Source organism: Eulemur rufifrons, chromosome 15 (genome assembly GCF_041146395.1).
Source record: "Eulemur rufifrons isolate Redbay chromosome 15, OSU_ERuf_1, whole genome shotgun sequence".
Lineage (NCBI taxonomy): Eukaryota > Metazoa > Chordata > Mammalia > Primates > Lemuridae > Eulemur > Eulemur rufifrons.
In genome coordinates this window covers 108853364-108866274 of record NC_090997.1, presented here as the reverse complement: position 1 = coordinate 108866274, position 12911 = coordinate 108853364, and the positions used below count along the sequence as shown (strand labels likewise).

The 12911-nt window shown below is 48.0% G+C and overlaps 1 protein-coding gene across 11 annotated transcripts in view; it reads left to right on the top strand.

Moving 5' to 3' along the window:
- Positions 1-12911, top strand: part of FAM120B (family with sequence similarity 120 member B) — an 85398-nt gene that overhangs the window by 19923 nt on the left and 52564 nt on the right. For 9 of the 11 annotated variants that reach the window (XM_069487948.1, XM_069487951.1, XM_069487950.1 and 6 more), the window contains one exon: positions 3830-4010. The exons of 1 other annotated variant lie outside the window; for it this stretch is intronic. In XM_069487948.1, the coding sequence (XP_069344049.1) occupies positions 3830-4010 (181 nt within the window). Of the gene's footprint in view, positions 1-3167; positions 3372-3829; positions 4011-12911 lie in introns of those variants that run through there. One more of the 11 variants, XM_069487952.1, reaches the window with a different exon arrangement.

Genomic DNA, 12911 nt, shown 5'->3' with positions numbered 1-12911 from the left:
ACTTTTGGAATCTCTGTTCTCCTTTGGGAATACGGATAGTTTGTAAGTTTGGTTGCTCAAAGGCTTTGCTCATTCTTTTCCCCTTATTTTTTCTGACTGCATTATTTCAGAAGACCTGTTTTCAAGTTCTGAGATTCTTCTGTTTGTTCTAGTCTGTTTTTGAAGCTTTCAAATGTGTTTTGTATTTCCTTCAATGGCTTTTTCAGCTCTAGAATTTTTTTTTTTTTAAAGATCTCTGTCTCATTCATAAGTTTCTCATTCATATCCTGAATTGATTTTCTGATTTCTTTGTATTGGTTTTCAGATTACTCTCAGATCTTGTTAAGCTTCTTTTGAATCAATATTTGGAATTCTTTACGTGGCGTTACAAGAAATTCTTTCTGATTGGGGTCTGTTGGCGGACAGTTGTGGTCCTTTGGTGGTGCCGAATTTCCTTGCTCTTTCACGTTTCTTATCTTTCTATTGACATCTGTGCATCTGATTTTGTGAAATTGCTTTTGAAGGGGAGAATTTTTTCCTGAAGGTGTGTCTATATTGTTGGTTGAGTAGGACACTTTGGCCTAGATTTTTGGTGCCTACAGTAGTGTGGTCTCCGATTTCTTGGGCAGTACACATGGCCGGTGGTATCTGTGATTTCTGTAGGGGCTTCGGGAACAGTTATTAGTTGGTGTGGTGAAGTTTTGCTGGGAGCTCAGATGGCGGCCGAGCCAGTCTTTAGGCCCAGTGGTGGCAGCAGTTGCCGAGTGGGCCTGATTTTAGGCCCCAGAGCAGCTTACGCTGGCAGCAGTGTTAGTGTACCCTGGGGTGGGGGCAATGCCTGGGCTTTTAGGTGGCTTGCTAGAAGCTGCGAGTTGGAGCAGAGGGTCAGGTGTGTGGGCAGGCTCTCAGGCCCCTGAGTAGCTGGTGTGACGTGGGAGGTGACGGATAGTGGTGCTGGAGCCGCTCACTGGGACCGGGGTGGTCCACGTTGGTGCTGGTGGTAGTTGCAGTGGGTTGGGCAGCCTGTCCCAGTGGGTGTTGTCCTAAGTATGCTTAGGAGAGTTTGGGCTCCCCTGTCCCTCTCTGGCTAGGTAGTAGCTACAGCCATGTCACCTTGAGCTCGGCCTGAGGACAGGGCATGGCCCAGCATTAAGCTCTCAAAATGGTGCTGGCTGTGGGCGTGCAGTCAAAGTGGGTACAGCCCGTTGCAGGCAAGAAACAATGGGGAGTGCTGTGCGCTCGCGTCAGGGCCATGGGAATTGTTCCAGGTGTGTGTAGGAGCCTTTGGGCCCCCTGTCCGTCCCCAGCCGGGCAGGGCTGCTTCAACCCAAACTTGGCCCGAGGGCGGGACACTGCCCAGCTCTGCACTCCAAAGTGGTGCCTTGGGCCTGTGACCAGAGAGGGTGGGGCCCCCTCCAGGCTGATAGCATGGATGAGATGCTGGGACGGGAGGGGGGGGGCGGTTGTCACTCACCGCAGGGCGATGGGAATTGTCTTGGGAAGTATGTGGGAGAGCCTGGGCTCCCCATCCCTCCTCAGCTGGGTGGGGCTGCAGCTGTGCCGGCCTGAACGCAGCCCAAGGATGGGGTACTCCCCAGCCTTGAACTCCCAAAGTGGCACCTTGGGCCTGTGCCCAGAAAGGGCAGGAGCCTTTCCAGCAGGCTGGGCTGGCAGGGAAGGTCGGGAGTTCAGTTTCTGTGAGAGGTGGTCGCACAGCAGCTAGCTGCAGGCTGGCGGGCACCGTCCCGTGGGCACGGGAGGGCCTGCTTTCCTGCCCTGCCCAGCCAGGTGGGGGCTGCAGCCCCAACTCAGCCCGAGGGCAGGGCACAGTCCAGCGTCAGATTCTCACAAGGACGCCTTGGACTTGTGACCAGGAAGGCTGGGGCCCCACCAACACAGGCAGCATGGGCAGGAGACAGGAAAATGCTGTCTGCTCACATCCCAGTGTCAAAAGCAGCCTGTGGGAGGATGGTAGGGACCTTCCGAGGGGTGCGTGGGAGTGCCTGGGCTCCCCTGTCCCTCCTCGGAGCTGAGCAGTGGCCGCAGGCGTGCCCACGATTTCCTGGTGTCTGGGCTCTCAGGATGGCACCTGGCTCAAGCTGCTCCAGGACCTGTGGGATTCCCCGTGGGTTCCCGTGTTGGAGGAGCGTCTCTGTGCAGTCTCCACCCAGCTCCCTGCGTTGGGCCTAAGACCCACTTTTGGTGCCTCCTGTTGCTCCCCTGGTGAATCCTGGACCATCTGCTCAGTTTGTGACACTCTGCCTGCTGTTCCGGCTCCTCTGGGTTGGTGTTAGTGGCACCTGCTGTGGGTCGGGCAGGCTAGTCCTCTCCTAGGCTCCGTCCAGTCTGTGAGAATCCGCCTGCTAGTCCGGTTCCTCGTGGAGGAGGCACATACTGCCTCTGCCTCGTTGGCATCTTGATCCTATCCCCTGTGTAGGTTATTACAGACCTTCCGATCTTAGCTACTTAATGAGAAAGTGCAATCAATTTAAGTCATACATCGCATCACCTGCTCTGTGCCACCACTGCCTTGGCATTGCGTAGGAGAGGCAGCTGTGCCTGGCACTTTGTTTCTGCTCAGTGAACAGTTACTGAACAGCTGATCCCAAGCAGCTCGTAGTTTAATAGGGAGGTCAGGTGGGGTAGCTGCCCTGCAGGGAAGATGCAAATTGATTCCCTGAGGCAAGGGGGCAGTTCTGGTTGGGGGAGGAGGGAAGGGTTCCTGGAGCCCGGGATGCTTGAGGTGAAGGGTGAACCGTAGAGGGAAAGAGGATTGTGAAGGAGTGGAAGGGAAAGATGTTCTGTGTGGAATCACGTTTTTGTGGAGCACAAGCAAAGGTGGGAGAGGACTGAGTATTGTTGAGGAACAATGAAGATGTTCCATTGAGACTGGATGCGTTCGTCCATTTTGCATTTCTATAAAGGACTACCTGAGACCGGGTAATTGATAAAGAAAAGAAATTATTTGGCTCATGGTTCTGCGGCTGTACGAGAAGCGTGGTGCCCGCAAGGGCTACTGGTGCAGGGCTCAGGGAACTTCAGTCAAGGTGGAAGGTAAAGGGGAGCAGGCGTGTCACGTGACGAGAGCGGGAGCAAGAGAGGGAGGGGGGGGTGCCAGACTCCTTTGAGCAGCAGCTCCCACGTGATCTAGCTGAGCAAGAACTCACTCATGACCTCAGGGAGGGCACCTGGCCATTCATGGGGGATCCGCCCTGTGACCCAGACACCTCCCTCCAGGCCCCACCTCCAACACCGGGGATCAGATTTCAGCATGAAACTTGGAAGGGCCAAACATCCAAACTATATCGCTGGGTCATTGACGTTTCCGTGAGGGTGAAATGGTGTTTGAGGCTAGAAAAAGGAGATTGAGGCCTTATAACGGGGCCTTGAAGGTGTGGTAGCCATTCAGATGTTTTGAAGAGGGTACCAGTTGTACCTTCTTCCAGAAAGACAGTATGGCGGTGGTGTGAAGGGTGGGTTGAGGGGGAGAAACGGCCAAGAGGGGTGGTTGGGAGCCTTGTGTGGCAGCAGCGGTGAGAAGCAGTGAGCACCTGCTTACTGGGAGCGTGTCCAGGGGACGAGAGGAGGAGGAGGTGCAGCGGGGACTGAGACAAGCCTGCCGGAGCATCAGAGGTGGGGCAGGAGGACAGGGTGAGCCAGGTTTGGAACTTGGTGGCCTAAAGGAGTGAACATAAATGCCAGCTTGCTGTCCTGAGTTTGAGTGGCAGTTATCCCATTTCTGAGGGCGTTAAGCAAGTGGCATATGATGATATAAGGCGCTGACTTTTTCTGTTTGAAGGTTACACTTCTGTTTTCAAGGAGAAAGCAGTTGTATTTAAATTCTGAACAGGTTGCTAGAACCCATCACGTCCAAGCAGAAAGCTACCTGGTGTACAGCATCATGAGCAGTGGCGAGATCGAGTGCAGCAACACCCTGGAAGACGAGCTGGACCAAGCCCTGCCCAGCCAGGCCTTCATCTACCGTCCCGTCCGACAGCGTGTGTACTCGCTCTTGCTGGGCGGCTACGCAGGTAAGAGTCGGTTGGTCTCTTTGCTGTGGTTCTGTTTGGAGCTGAATTCTGAGAAACTGGCCAGACGACGTCGAATACGTTCTTTCAGGACCTGGAGACAGTTAAATAGGATTTTGTTTCTGTCAGATGTGTAATTGGGAATAGCACTGACATCTGTAACGATTTAAGCATAAAAGCCATGGGACATATATATTTAATTAGCAAGCAGTTGATCAGCATTCATTAAAAAAAGAATCCCTTGTTTCTATGAAATGTCATATTTTATGCCTTAAAAGGATTTGTGCTTTTTAAAGAATGTGAAAACTCTTTCTTCCTGTTAGGAGTGTAGGTTATGCTTATTATTAGAAGACAATGTCTACTTAGCCTTCCCTCAAAATGTGATTTTCATAAAATAATTTTACACAGTCTAGTACAATTTTTCTTTAGAGTTTTTGAAATGAAGTTTATGTTTTTCCCATCTGTATTTCCATTGCGTACGTAGCAACAAGAGTAGGGAGGAGACCCTCAGTGAGCAGAGCGGTGAAAAGGAGAGGGTGTCAGCGCTGCGTGCGGGCGGGTTAGGGCCTGTGGCTCGCGGTGGGGAGTGGCTTGGGGCCCGCGGGAGGCAGAGCAGCATTTGGCGTCACAGACCAGAGGTGCTTCATGCATTGAGTTCCCTCTTCCGTAGGGCCTCGCTCGACTCGGGCAGGGCAGAGCCGGGCTGCTTTGTGGTCAGCTCTGAGAGGGTTGGTGAGAACCTGCGCCCGTCCCGCTGGTCAGGACAGAGGCAGGAGTGGGGTGCTGGCGACAGGCTGCCAGTGGCCCATTTGCCTGGACGTCATTTCCAAACACGCCGATGTTATTGATATTACTCTAGTATTCTAGAAAGTGTATGTCTGTGTAATCTAAGAGTGGCGATACAATCGTTATTATTTTGGGGGCCTAGGGTAGCGGGGTTCTTTGGATCTGATTTTCATTAGTTCCCGTAGTGCCACCCAGTGTGGACTGCCTGCTCCCTGTGACTAAGGAAGACGCGAGAAAGATGTCTAAGCGGATTTAAAAACAGAAATAAAGAAACTATGTAATAAACTCTGGGGCCAAATATAGTTTAAGTAATTTTTAAAGTTTCTTCTTTGGCTCTCTGCCCATGTTCTTTCTTAACATGGATGATTGCACATTGGCTTTAATGATAAAAAAAGATAATCTTCCTCATGAAAAAATGTTTACATTACAGAGTAATGTTTACTTGGAATTGTTTTCAGAGTGCTTCAATAAATGAGAGTAAATTATAGAAGCTTCACTAACTTAAATTTCGTACTCTGTTAATGTAATTTATATGTAGCCACTTAGACAACGTCATTAGATAGCCACATAAACAGGAAAAACTACTCAGGTGGAACTTGTCTTCACAATTGCTCTTTAGTTCCTCTTTTTCCCTCAGTTTTTTGTCATTCTACATGAAGTTTACATTATTAGGATATGAAAATAAAATGCGATTGCTGATTTATTTATGATGATAATGAAGTATATTCTACGTTATTTGCTTGGCTTTATTATTAGCTGTGTACTTGAAAATGTGTATATTTTACAGTTGTTAGGTATAGTGTTCTGTAAATATCAGCAGTGTTAATAGGATTGTTCAAATCTTTTGCTGATTTTCTGTCTACTTGTTCTTAGTTCTAAGAGTGTTGAAATCTCCCCATATTATTGTGGTTTTGTCTGTTTATTAAGTTCTGTCATTTTTTGCTGAAGGTATTTTGAAGCTCTATTGTTAGGTGCATATACATTGAAGATGGTTAGGTTTCTTAATAATAAATTGACCCTTTTAACATGAGATTTCTCATTTTTCGGTCTGATAATACTCCTTGTCCTAAAGTTGACTTTCTCTTGTATTAATATACGCACTCCAGTTTTCTCAGGGTTCATGATAGCGTGGTGTGTCTTTTTATGTATCCTTTTAAACTTTGTCTTTACGTTGTAAGTGCTTCTCTTTTAAACATCATATCCAGTCTAGCAGTCTCTTTTAATTGGAGTGTTTAGACTATTTACATTTAATGTAATTATTGGCATGATTGGGTTTTGGTATTCCATTTTGCTCTTCGCTGTGTTTTTTCCCCTTATTTTCTCCTCTTCCTGACTTCTTTTGGATTAATTGAATAATTTTTAGTATTTTGTTTTATGTCCTCATTTGGATGATTAGATTTACCTTTTTTTTAAAAAAAGAAAAGTGGTTGGTCTAAAGGGCTTACAATATATATTTTTAAAATCACAATTTACCTTCAAATAATATACCATGTTGTATGTAATGCACAAATATTTTAACAATGTCCTTTCATTTTAACATTTTTGCTATTGTTTTATGTCTTCTGTATATTTTTTCAGACTTTTTAATTTGAAATAATTACAGACTCACAGGGAGTTACAAAAATAATACATAGATTTCCATGTACCCTTCACCCAGCTTCCTCCAAGGACGACGTCTTCTGTAACTGCCGTGCAGTTTCAAAGCCAGGAAGTGAACATCGGTGTGCTGATGTTAACTGGACTGCAGACCTGACTCGTTTTACCGCTGTTCCATGCACGCGTGCGTGTAGTCTGTGCAGTTCTATCCTGTCCAGAGGATCTTGTACCCGCTGCAGTTGAGTTACAGGGCTGGCCACCCCCAGGCGGATCCCTCGGCTGCCCCTTGTTCTCAGGCTCTTTCTCCTCCACCCGCCCCCCCCCTCCTCTGGCAACTGCTAATCTCTTCTGCATCTCTGTTTTTGTTCATTTTGAGAATGTTATAGAAATGTAAGCGTATAATATGTAACCTTCAGAGATTATGCATATATCTTATGCCCTATAATACATGATTTAAAAAAAAAAAAATTTAGGGATTGGCAGACTTTTTCTGTGAAGGGCCAGATGATAAGTACTGTGGGTTTTGAGGGCCTCCCCCCACGGTCTCTGTAGCTGCGGTTGCAGCACTGGAACAGCCACAGGCATCATGCAGACTAAAGAGTGGCTGGGTGGCAGCAGACCTCTGTTTAACCTTCACGTGTGACAAAATTGAACTTTATGTGGTATAATTTTCCTGAGTCACAAAATATTATTCTTTGGATTTTTTTTTCAACCATTTAAAAATATGAAAAGCATTATTCGCTTTCAGGCTGTATAAACACAAGCAGGCCAGATTTGGCCTGTTGGCTGTAGTTTGCCAGCTACTACTTTAAATAGTTATCTTTTTCAGGCCGGGCGTGGTGGCTCACGCCTGTAATCCTAGCACTCTGGGAGGCCGAGGTGGGCGGATCGTTTGAGCTCAGGAGTTCGAGACCAGCCTGAGCAAGAGCGAGACCCCATCTCTACTAAAAATAGAAACAAATTATATGGACAGCTAAAAATATATATAGAAAAAATTAGCCGGGCATGGTGGTGCATCCCTGTAGTCCCAACTACTCGGGAGGCTGAGACAGGAGGATCGCTTGAGCTCAGGAGTTTGAGGTTGCTGTGAGCTAGGCTGACGCCACGGCACTCACTCTAGCCTGGGCAACAGAGTGAGACTCTGTCTCAAAAAAAAAAAAAAAAAATAGTTATCTTTTTCAGAAATTAATAAATGATAAAAGTCTTTGTGATAAAATTTTTGGTTTTATCTTTTTATTTTTAGAGACAGAGTCTTTCTCTTTCACCCAGGCTGGAGCACAGAAGTGTGATAACAGCTCAGTACAGCATTGAATTCCTGGGCTCAAGTGATCCTCCTGCCTTGGCCCCCCAAATTGCTGGGGTCATAGGTGTGAGCCACCATACCTGTCCGATAAAAAATCTCCTATGTGTACCATTTCCTGTGCTGTTTATTCTTTTGTGTAGATCAAAGTTTCCATCGTCCATCGAGCATCATCTTTCTTCATCAAAAGATCTGGATTTGTCATTTCTTATGGGGTAGTTTTAAATTTTCTGAATTTTTCCCCCCTGAATTTTCATAGTCTTGTGCCACCTGATGACACGGGACACCTTCTGAGAAATGCATCGCTAGACAGTTTCATCCTTGTGCAGACGTCGTTGTGTGTATTGACACATACCCAGGCCGTCGACCCTGCTACACACCTAGGCCGCGTGGCGTAGCCTGTGCTCCCTGGCCACACACCTGTGTGGCCTGTTACTGTGCTGAGTACCGTAGGCAGGTGTAACACAGCAGTGTGTGTTTATGTATCTAAGCATATCTAAGCACAGAAAAGGTAAAAATGTGTAGGGCAGTGACCGTGGTGTGAAGATTAACATGGTGCATCTGCACAGGGCGTTTGCCGTGAGTGCAGCTTGCAGGACTGGAGGTTGCCCTGGGTGTGCCAGGGAGTGGTGAGTGAGTAGGAAATTCTGGGACATCGCCGTGCTCCACTGTGGGCTTTATAGCAGCTGTACACTTAAGCTACATTACATTTACTAGAAATTCTTTTCTTCAATAATAAGCTTTTTACTTCATAAAATTTTTGTTTTTAAACTTTTTGACTCTTGTGATAACACTTAAAACACAAACACATCATACGACTATACAAAAATATTTTCTTTATATCCTTATTCTATGGTCTTTTTTCTATTTCTAAAAATTTTTATTTTTATTTTTTTTTACTTTTTAAATTTCTTGTTAAAAGCTAAGACACAAGCAGACACATTGGCCTGGGGCCACAGGGCCAGGATCGTGAGGACGTCACAAGGACGCCTGTGCGGTCCGTCGTTTTCTGAAACCCTGTCATGCAGAGCATGGCTGTATCTCATCTCTATTTTGGGGTATAGTTTTGCCAGATGTAGAATCTTAGATTGTTTTGTGTGCTCAGCACTTTAAAGATGTCATTATATTTTCTTCTGGTTTGTGGTATCCCAGGAGATGACAGTTGTCATTGTTGTTCCCCAGATGTAATGTGACATTTTCCCTCTGTCTTTAAGATTTTTCTCTTGACTACTGGTTTTCAGCAGTTTGATTAAGATGAGCTTGGAAGTCGTTTTCTCCTGTTTTCCCAGGTGAGATTCTTGAGCTTTGTAGACCTATGGGTTTATATTTCCTTCAAATTCGAAAAAAATTGAGCATTATTTCTTTAATTTTCTTCTGTCTCAATCTCTTTTCACCTCTTCTTCTGGACCATTTATTGCCTTCTCCTCCTAAGAGGTCCACATATTTTTGCTCATTCTCGTGTCTGGTATTTTTGGTTGTGTGCTAGAACATTTTTGGTGCTATGAAGAGTTTTCTTCTGTCAGGCAGTTAGTTTCCCTGATCCTTCTAGGCCTTGCCTTTGACCCAGGTGAGGGTGAGTCTGTCGTAGCTTTTCCTGTAGAGCCAGGGTGACCCTACTGCCATGACAGGGCCTGCTGGGCTGTCACTCGAGCGCCTGTGTGTGGAACCAGGTCTCCTCACATGGCTGGTGGGAACACCACTGTCTTGAGGCCCCGTGCAAGCTCAGTGGTGGCCAGCGTGGCCTCTGAGTTGCCCCCCGTACCTGCGTCTGGGCCCACAGTCTGGCACTGCCCACTGTGCAGCACGTGAGTGCACATGCCCGGAGAGTCTGTCCAGTGTCACTGCTGATGAAGGGAAGATGGGCCACAGTTCTGCCGCCCAGCCCCACGCCCCGTCCTTGGTCCCGGCTCTACCCACCACACCCACCCCCATTCCTGGTTGTGGCTCGGCCCCCCACCCTTGTCCCTGGCCATGGCTCTGCCCTCCCTTTCTCCTACCCCTGTGCCTGGTAATGGCTCTGGCCCGACGCCCACCCCCATCCCTGATCATAGCTCCACCCCGACGCCCACCCCCATCCGTGATCATAGCTCCACCCCGACACCCACCCCCATCCGTGATCATAGCTCTGCCCCGACACCCACCCCGTCCCTAGTCAAGGCTCTTACCCCATCCTCTGAGTTCAGAGGTGCTGATGATGTCTTTTTTGGTAACTCTTTTTCTCATGGAAGGATTTGAGATGTTCTCTTTACCCTCTATGTTTAGAAAGTCTCCTCTTCCGTTTCCTATTGTAGAACTGCTGTGAGAATCATGTTGGACTTATTAGATTGATACTCTATATTTTTTCCTCTTTTAATTCCTGTTTTTGTCTTTTTGTTCTGCATTGTGGGAACATTTCACTGCTTCATTTCTCAACTCTTTTAATAGAAAAGTTTCCCCTCCTCCTTCTTACCAAGGCTGCTCCCCCCGCCCTGGATGGAGCCCCTCTGTCATGCAGGGGCTCTGCCTGACTTTGCCAGCGGTCTGCCCGGTGGTGTGGGGCATGGCCCCTCTTCCCTGCCCTGGGCTCCTGCACCCTGCCGCTTCTCACAGCAGAGTTCCTCGGAGTTGCACCCAGGCTCGCTCTCTCACCTGGCACTGTTTAAAAACGCATCTGTGTTGGCAAATATAAAGTCTTTCTTTCTGGCTTGGGCCACTCTTCTGAGTTCCAGTTCAGATAGTGCAGCTGGGAGACTTGGTCTCTTGAATCCCGTCAGGTGAGCAGCGGTCTCCAAGTCGGTCTCAGTAGCAGGGGGGAGCAGCCCACTCATTTAAAGTGAGATGGAAATCACTGGTGCCTTTTGGCCACACAGTGTAGACGGGAGCACCAGAGGCCTCGTCCAGCTGGTGCAGCCCTCGACCCCGGAGGTCTGACCAGGTCTTAGGTTGCAGGCACTGAATTGGCGCCCTGATCCTTCGCAGTTCTTGTTCGTGGGTGCCTTTTGGGTAACTGATCTGGTGGACGCTCCGGCTCACCTGGGTACCTGAGGGGTCCCTGTTCAGGGAGGTGGCTGGTGTCGCTCCTGTGCTGCTGCACGCGGCTGAGTGTGTGGTGTGGGACGCACTCGGGCAGAGGGGCCCGTGCTCACAGTCCTCCGTCGCTCTTACCTGTGATTGGGACTCCGTCTCTGTTTTGTAGTCTCCCTAATGGTAACCCTAGCTTAAATCACTTCATGAAACTTTATAAATTTTTGGAAATGGAAGAGACACTCGGAAAGATGCAAAGGCGGCATCTCTTCTTGTTTCCCCCTTCAGCCTGAGAGTTCCCAGGGTCGGAGGACAGCTGCGTGCACACCCGCAGCCTCTGCTCCTCGGGGTGCTCCCTCTTCGTCCCTGCGGGATGCCCCTGGCTCTCGTTCTCGCTCGGCAGACCTCCCAGGAATCCCATGGAAACCCTGTGAGACTCCCTGTCCGGTGCCCTGACACGTGGGCACAGCCCCAGAAGACTGCCAGCTCTTAGAAACCCTGACAGCTACTCACAGGGCAACTTTTCCCCCAGGGCGTATACAAAGGGAATGGGGGGTTCTTCTGTTTTCTGGGGATTATAGTTCAAGGCACAGTGTAAAAATATTACAGAACCATAAGGACAAATACGTTTTCTGAAAGCCTGAAGGGTTGTCACCAAGTTGGAAAGCCCTCGTGTGAAGAAGTTAAGTCAACGTCCCCTTTCTCCTGAGTCCGCTTGAGCAGAATCCGCGTCTCCTTCCCGGTGGCCGTGGGAGAGACGGCTGCAGCTGGGGAGCTCAGGCGTTCTTGTGACCCAGGCGGAGTTTCTGTGGGACAGAGGCTGGAAGTGTGAGCAGTTCCACAGTTTGGGTACCAGAAAACACTTAAGTGATCTTAGTCATGTATCAAAGATTTTACAAAGTGGATTAATGTGTCTGTCTTTGGAAATAGCGAACGGACAGGCTTGATGAAATTAGTTTCTGTTTTCCATGTAAAATGCTGGAGCCTGAAGTAGAGAGTAAACCAGCAGGGACTTTGCTCTTTTGAACTCAGAACCTACAAATGGAAAGTTCTAATGGTAAAATCAACTTTTTTTTAGGAATTGCCAGACTCAATTTTCTCCTTTTTTTCCCCATGATATATAAAAAGATTATTTTGTTATAATACAGGCAGACCAAATTATTGCAAACGTTTTTGACATGGTTTCAAAGTGCATGTCTGATTAAAACTTCTATAATGATGTGGTTTCCAGAGCGAAGGCTAAACCCTAGGATTTTCCAGTAAAGTGTGTTTATTTTTTTAAGATCTCAGGTAGCGCTTTGCGTCTGTCTCTGGTTTTGAAAGGAACACGGGAGCTGTCACTGGGCAGGAGTGACGATCGGGACAAAACATGAAGAGCTGCCATCTGGACAGCTAGGTCTGGGTAAATAGGTCGTGCAGACCACGACACTTACTTTCTACAGACGGTGGCGTTTCTGCCACCACGCGCTTGCGTCTCGTCCTCGCCGTGAGCGGAGACGGCAGCGAGTGCCGCCCCTGCTGCCCACTCGCTCGCAGAGGCCGGGCGAGGACGCGGGGCGTCTGCAGGAGCTGCTTGTGGTTTCCTGGGGTCGCTTCGGCTGCCCTTTACCTGAGAGAACACGCTGCCTTTCGGATCCTTTCCTGTTTGTTCCCCCACGCGGTTCTTGACTGTCTCCTCTGGAATTTACTGCAGTTTCAGATGAAATTTCATTTAGGCAGTAAAAAATCAAATCAGCAGGTCTGATTTAAGTTTCATCCTCTGGCCAATTAATTTTATATGTGAAATTAAGAGTTTTGGCTCTGCAGAGTACGTCGCTGTCGGTACTGAGTTTTGAGTGGCAGAGTTCGAGTTCACTGTGGGACCGTGTTTGACCAGTGAACCATCGGGTGTCAGTCGGCACTTCACAAATTAACTTCAGTTCTGTCATTAATGAAGAAATAACCGTGTAATTAATATGGGCATTAATCAGAGTTCATTTAAGTGATGGAAAAAAGAGGAAATTTGGTGTTTGTGCTGACCATTAGCCCTGTCTTGCGGATGCTTGTGCAGAACCGTGGTCTTGTAGGTCCTGTTGAACTGTTTGTTCTACACGGGCAGCGTTTTCCTGCTGCTTTGTAACTGAGAAACTGCCCAAACTGGGTGGCATTTCTCTTGGAATTTGTCCAAAAACCGGCTTCCCTGTATCTTAACAAGAAAGCAAATGACAGTGGAAGATCTA